Source organism: Uranotaenia lowii, chromosome 2, assembly GCF_029784155.1.
Source record: "Uranotaenia lowii strain MFRU-FL chromosome 2, ASM2978415v1, whole genome shotgun sequence".
In the NCBI taxonomy this organism is placed as follows: Eukaryota; Metazoa; Arthropoda; class Insecta; order Diptera; family Culicidae; genus Uranotaenia; species Uranotaenia lowii.
In genome coordinates, this window is record NC_073692.1 from 106,861,410 (window position 1) to 106,868,187 (window position 6,778).

Consider the following 6,778-nt stretch of genomic DNA (forward strand, 5'->3'; position numbering starts at 1 on the left):
AAGTTGATAAAAAAACAGCATTTTAAGAATAGTTTTTTTTTATAGAGGCCTGTTATTTTAATTCCTTAAAAACAATATTACTGATTCGTGCGCGCATGATTTGTGCACTAGGCTAGGGTTACCATACGTACTCTTCTAAGAGTACATGTACTCTTTTTTTATCGAAAAATGGGCGTACTCTTCTTTTTGTGAAATTCTACCAAATGTACCGTAAACTGGGGGAACTTAGATCAGCGGGGTAACTTTGATCAACGTGAAATGTTTGCAGATAATCATCGCTAACTAAGTATAAAGTTAAAATATCTGAAAACTGTTTACAACATTTGAAAGCCTATAAATTGAGTTACAAATAAGCTAGATTTGGTTTATATTAGGAGATTTTTAATGTTACTTAAAATGTAATTTCAAAATCTTAAAATATCTCGGTTTTGAAGACTCACAAACAAACATCTCTCCTGATCAAATTTAAGCATTTAGGAGCAAATGGGTTGTTTAATGTGAAATTTCAACTTTTTCTTGGTTTAGGTTTAGACTAAGTGTTATTTTTTAGGTCATTTGATGATAATTGTTGATGTTGAAAAAAATGGTCATTTTCTATGAAAAAGCCCGTATAGAAAAAATATCTAAAAACCCTATCAAATGGTTAAGTTTGAAGAAAACAAAAACATGGGGACAGTGCGATGACTTAGGGAGTTGCATGAAGGTAAAATTTCATTTGTTTTTGAAGCCAAAAAATATTGAAAAATGAGTATAATTTTTGCCCCTAAATGTATGCAGCAACATTGTCCATCTTTTGAGTATATTTGTTTTGAAAGAAAACGTTAAAAAATTCAATTGATAAGCAACTTGTTGTTATGCATATTGTCTGCTGTCCGTGAGTTCATTGCATACTCAAAGGCGCTGTTTTGAACGAAAAATCCCGATTGAAATCGATAATGTACCGTCAACTGGGGCAACATGCAACAATTTTCAACTTCAATGACTTCTAAAATACTTATGTTCGCAATTAATCTTACCCCTTATGCATCAAAAGTTTTAAGGATGATGGGATATCAAGTTGGCATAGTTAGAAAAAATATTGGTTTCTTCAGTTATTTTTAATTTTCTAAAAACATGCGATTTTCACCCTCCTTAGAAAATGGGGTAACTTGCAACAAACTTTGTTTTTAATGAAAAATCTTATGAACACGTACGAAAATTTATAGTTTTTCATATATTTGCGATGCCCTGAAAACCATTACGCATGAAAACACCAATTGCAGTAGTTTTTGGGTCTCTAAAAACTAATTTTCATATTTTTTCTGAAATAAGGATGCTGCATACATTTAAGGGTTAAATAATACTACGAAAAATTCTAAAACCTGAAATCATAAAAATAAATGTTTGAATGAATGAAATTTCAATGTTCACAAACGCGTGATGCAAAACGTTCATATTCCAACACATGGAAACGAGATTTACAAAGTATTTCTTTGATTTGCATTTTGTTGCATTCAACCCCAGACACCTAACTGAATTTTAAAAATATTTATTTAAAAAAATTGGGTGATTTTTCGAAAAATATTTTCATACCAACAATGTTGGTATAACATGAGGAAACCAATTTAAAGTTTGTAGGTTATTTTATCAAGCCGATCCGTCATACTGGGTAAAGTTTTTTTCGGCATCAAAAAATGTTAAACTTTGTACATTTATTGCTCAATTTTTCAAATTTTATATAAAAATAAAAAACTTAAAAAAAACTAGCCTAAGATGTGCGAAATTATGTCACCATCATTTTGTTATCATTAAAAGATAACTTTATTACAATACGTTAAATTAAAAATTGATTCGATGTGGTGTTATATAAATGTTGCATCGAACCCCGCTTTTGCATGATGCCCCGTTCGACGGTACTCGTGATTCCTTCCACTGGTATCCATCCTTTGAAACATTCAAGAAAAGAAGCAAAATTGAAGTGTTGTGCAACGAATGCATAAAAAGTCGGATCTCTTGTATTTATAAGGATACAATATTAATGTACCGGAAGAAATAAGTTAATATGTATGAAAAAGTTTTATCTAACTCCTTCCACAAAAAAGAGTACATTTCGTAAAATTTCACACAAAGAAGAGTACGCTCATTTCTCGATCGAAAAAGAGTAAATGTACTCTTAAAAGAGTACGTATGGTAACCCTAGGCTAGACGGCACTGAAGGATCGAGCCAGGTTTCGGTGAATGAGTAGAATTCGTAGCCGAGCTCTGATGTAGCAACAAAGCACTCACAAATCTAATAGGTATAAGCCATTCCAAATAAAAGAATTATAAAAAAAATGAACTACTTATTGAAATTCTATGTTTTACAAGACTTTGATGCAAGATTCATCCAATAAAAACAAATATTGTTGGCTGCGGCTGACTCATTTTTTTTTTAAATTCTAATCTTGCCTAGAAATGTAATGTCCTAGGTTAGGTAAATACAATACATCAAATTATACCTACATGCAATCAGTTCCTCATTGACCTACATGATCCATCTCAATTTCTTGGATCCTGGGTGGGTGATTTGAAAAAAAAAAAATAAATAAATTACATAAAGTAGTCTGGTGAAGCGTGGGATCACCAGTTGTCAAAAATATAAATTTTTTTCATCTCAACTTTACTCACATTTGGAATAAACAAGGGGCGATCAAAATTTAAGTTCGTCAAATTAAACCGAACTCCCGTGATGATCGCCATTGGAATAGACCTGGGTACCACGTGTTCCTGCGTAGCCGTATTTCGAAATGGCAACGTGGAAGTAATTCCCAACGATTATGGGAAACGGGTTACGCCAAGTTTCGTTGCTTTCTGCGGGTCGGAGATATTGCTGGGCGATTCAGCCCGGGACCAGGCGGCGCACAATCCGAAAAACACGATCTACGATGCCAAACGGATGATGGGCAGACGGTGTGATGATCCGAAAATAAGAAACGACTTGAACCAGTGGCCGTTCGAGGTGGTAAATCAGCAAGGCAATTTACTCATAGCTGTTGATTTTCGGGCGAAGCGGAAGTTGTTTACGCCGGAAGAGATCAGTGCTTTGATTTTGGGGAAATTGCGACAGGTTGGTTCGTTTTTGTGCTAGGGACTCTTTAGTGTTTTCAATAGGAAAAGTTGATTTCAGATGGCTGAACTTTACCTGGATGAACAAATAAAGGATGCAGTAATCACAGTTCCAGCACATTTTAACGATGCCCAACGGAAAGCTACGAAAGATGCAGGAGCGATCGCTGGCCTTCATGTAATGAGGATACTCAACGAACCAACTGCCGCTGCTCTGGCCTATGGGTTGGACAAAAATTTTCAAGCAGAAAGAAACGTGCTGATATTTGATTTGGGAGGCGGAACTTTCGACGTTTCTATTTTGACCATTGAAGAAGGTTCTGTATTTGAGACACTAGCAACAGCAGGAAATCCACACTTGGGAGGAGTCGACTTTGACATGCGATTGGTTAAGCATTTGGTCAAAGAGTTTTATAAAAATCATGATATAGATATCAGATCAAACCCCAAAGCCGTTAGGAGGCTACGAGCTGCAGCTGAATTGGCGAAACATACCCTGTCTACGACGATCGAGGCCATCATAGATATACCCTCTCTAGTGGACGGTGTCGATTTTGTAACGAAAATATCCAGGGAACGGTTTGAAGAATTGTGCTCGGATTTATTTCAAATGACTACTGAACCTATGGAAAAAGCTCTTATAGATGCAAAGATGACTCGAGAAACCATCCAAGACATTGTTATGGTTGGAGGTTCATCCCGTATTCCCAAAATTCAGTCCATAGTGAGAGAATTTTTCGGAAGAAAACAACTCTACAATTCAATACACCCTAACGAGGCTGTAGCCTATGGAGCTGCTGTACAGGCCGCAATTTTAAGTGAATATAGGGATTCGAAGATACAACAACTCCTTTTGGTAGATGTGACGCCGTTATCACTCGGCATACAAACAGCAGGTGGAATCATGACAAATGTCATCGACCGCAACACCAGACTACCATGTCGAGGAAAACGAAGATTCACAACCTACACCGACAATCAGCCAGGAGTTACGGTGCAAGTTTTTGAAGGTGAGCGAGCCATGGCCAGGGACAACACCCGGTTGGGAAGTTTCGAATTGATGGGCATTCCACTGGCTCCGAAAGGTGTACCGAAGATTGAAGTAACTTTTGAGCTTGATTTAGACGGAATCCTTCACGTAACGGCCGAAGAGTTGAGCTCTGGGAAAGCTTGCAGCATTCGCATCACCAAAGACCGTCGTCAACTGTCGGAGGATGATATCGCGCGTATGCTGGAAGAGGCCGCATTTTTCCGGGAAATCGATGACCGGCAGCGTTTACGGAGTTTTTCTCGTAACAAATTGGAAGCTTTCTGTTTCCAGGTCAGAGCCAATATTGGGGAAGATGGGATCGAGCAGGATGGGCAAAAGGCGAAAGCGCTAAAAGTTTGCGAGGAAACCTTGCAATGGTTGGAGTCAAATCCTTCGGCCGAGAAGGATGAATATGAAAGTCAATACAAGGCGGTGGCAGGAATATGTAAACCAATTCTGAAGCAGCTCGAGGATTCTTCAGAACGATAAGTTTGGCGGTTTATGTTTCTTCAGATCCACCTCTCTATTTTTCAACAGTATATGCTGCAATAAAATTATATTGATTAGCTTTCTATCGGTATTTTAAAGGATCTTACACAAAGTATTGTAGTCTTCTGTATGGTAAGATTGTAGAAGAAAAGGTTCGACTTTTCAAATTATATTCCTGATTACATTTTACAACTGAAAGAGAGAAATTTTCATTTTTTGTTTACTGGGTCCAAATATCGGTATCGGAGAAAATTTTTGGGTTCAAATTCCATATACATCGTTTTTTTTGCTCATCAATGTATCAAAAACTGTCTCCTGAACGTTTTTCTAAAATTTGTTTTATAATGATTATCTTGGCTGTTTTCGAAAGCTTCTCGATATTATTTAGAAATGTGTTCTAAGTGCATTTAGGTGGTTGGGGGTGAGCACTGGTAAAGATTTCCCCGGATTTAACGTCTTCAAGGATAGTTGTGAATAGAAGAAATTCAAAAATGATCCCAAATTAACTCAATCTACTGGACAACCTTTAGTGAGGAATTCTATCCAATCAATAATCCATGTGTCATCATTCCACGTCATATTTACGGAAAAACAAACAGTTTCATAACATAATCCAGCTTCGATGTCAAATGGATGTCGCAGCAAGCTATGCTTGAGACAGACGTGTTTTCCCGACGATGCGGTTTTTCGTTTGTTTATCGTAAATACGGTGAATTTCATCTGTTTTGAGATTTTTTTTTTTCGATCGAAAAGAACCTGACCAGGAAAAAATTGGAGATGGTATCAGCTGAAACCTACCAGTTTTCAATGGACTTTGGTGACATCATTTCTGTTTGAAAATAATTACTTCAATCCAGGGCCGTAGGAAGAACCGTCTCATGGGGGGGGGGTTTGGTGACTGATTTTTATCTATGATTTTTTACCAAACAATGCACGAAAACAAAAAAAAAATTAAAAAAATTATGTTTGTAGCTATATGGTTGCAAAAACTGCAATACATTGCGGACCAAATACGAGATACCTCGTTTTTTCGCTTGCCGCTAGTATGCTAACATAATTCAAATGTTATGAATCTAATAACTATGTATCACAACACAGTATTTTATTCATTGGTTTCTGAAACCTAAAATTGACAAATTGTGGTGTCCTAAATGTGTTAATAATGTTGAACAATACACTGGAAAAATATAGAATTTTTTGCAGATTTTTTAGGCGAAGATTTTTCTTAAACAGTAATTATTTTTCATAAAGAATCAATTCCATAATGAAAATCCTGAAGAAGATTATTTTTAATTTGGGTTTTGAGGATAAAATAAAAAAAACTCAAATTCTACCTTTTATTTGTGATTTTCAGCTGAATTGTGTTTACAAACTAATTTTGTATAGAAAATTGAAATCTGGAAGTAGAATTGATAAGCCATTTTAACATATTAAGGACCGCAAAGAAATCTTTGACGAAAACCACCGATATTAATCAGTATCTCAGAAATCCCTGCACTAAGTTTTACAAATGAATCACTTTTAAGTAACGGCAAACGTTGTGTTCAATTTTGTCCAATAAAGTTAAACACTTAAATTCAGTCGATTAGGGTTATACTTTGAAGTGTAACACACAGTTGGAAAGTGAAAAAACTATATTTTTTGGGGGGGATTTAACCCTCAAACCCCTCCCCCCCCCCCCCCCCGTTCCTACGGCCATGCTTCAATCATATTTTGATTTTTGCGTGCTTTGATTGCTTTCGTTAAAAAGAGGGGTGCTCTTTTTGGCTCGGTTGCTCGTTATGCTCTTATCTCCACTAGGTCTAAACCACCATTTTAGATATATGAAAGAAATAATAATAAATCGTGTGCTACGTCCGCGGTTACTAATAGCATTATTTTATTGTTTCGAGTGCCATTCGAAGGTTTATTCTATTAGTATTACAGTGTCGTTCGGTTTCATCTGCAAGTTACTGTTGGGTTTTATTTGATCAGACTCCCAAGAAATTTTGATCAAAAAGTGATAATTTTATGAAGAGGCTCTGCCGCCATTCAGAGTTAATTTTTTTACTCCCCCGTTATGTCAGACAGTTCGTCGGCGTCGTGAGTGTGTGGTTACTTTGATTTTCGGATAATCTGAAAATTTCCGAAATTGTGAATCGAGAAGGTTTGATCTGGCAATACAGTCAAGTGAAA

At 36.3% G+C, this 6,778-nt stretch overlaps 1 protein-coding gene across 1 annotated transcript; it reads left to right on the forward strand.

Moving 5' to 3' along the window:
• Nucleotides 1–2,641: 2,641 nt before the first annotated feature.
• Nucleotides 2,642–4,801, forward strand: LOC129745708 (heat shock protein 70 B2-like). Its single transcript, XM_055739012.1, has 2 exons — nt 2,642–3,085; nt 3,146–4,801. Exons 1-2 carry the CDS (start codon nt 2,708–2,710, stop codon nt 4,601–4,603), a joined length of 1,836 nt encoding a protein of 611 aa, XP_055594987.1. The 5' UTR covers nt 2,642–2,707; the 3' UTR covers nt 4,604–4,801.
• Nucleotides 4,802–6,778: the final 1,977 nt, after the last annotated feature.

Bases quoted from the DNA above. Each gene is read 5' to 3' on its own strand.
- LOC129745708 (XM_055739012.1), top strand. From the start codon at position 2,708: ATGATCGCCATTGGAATAGACCTGGGTACCACGTGTTCCTGCGTAGCC. The intron at 3,086-3,145 runs GTTGGTTCGTTT...AGTTGATTTCAG, and splicing joins TTTTGGGGAAATTGCGACAG to ATGGCTGAACTTTACCTGGA.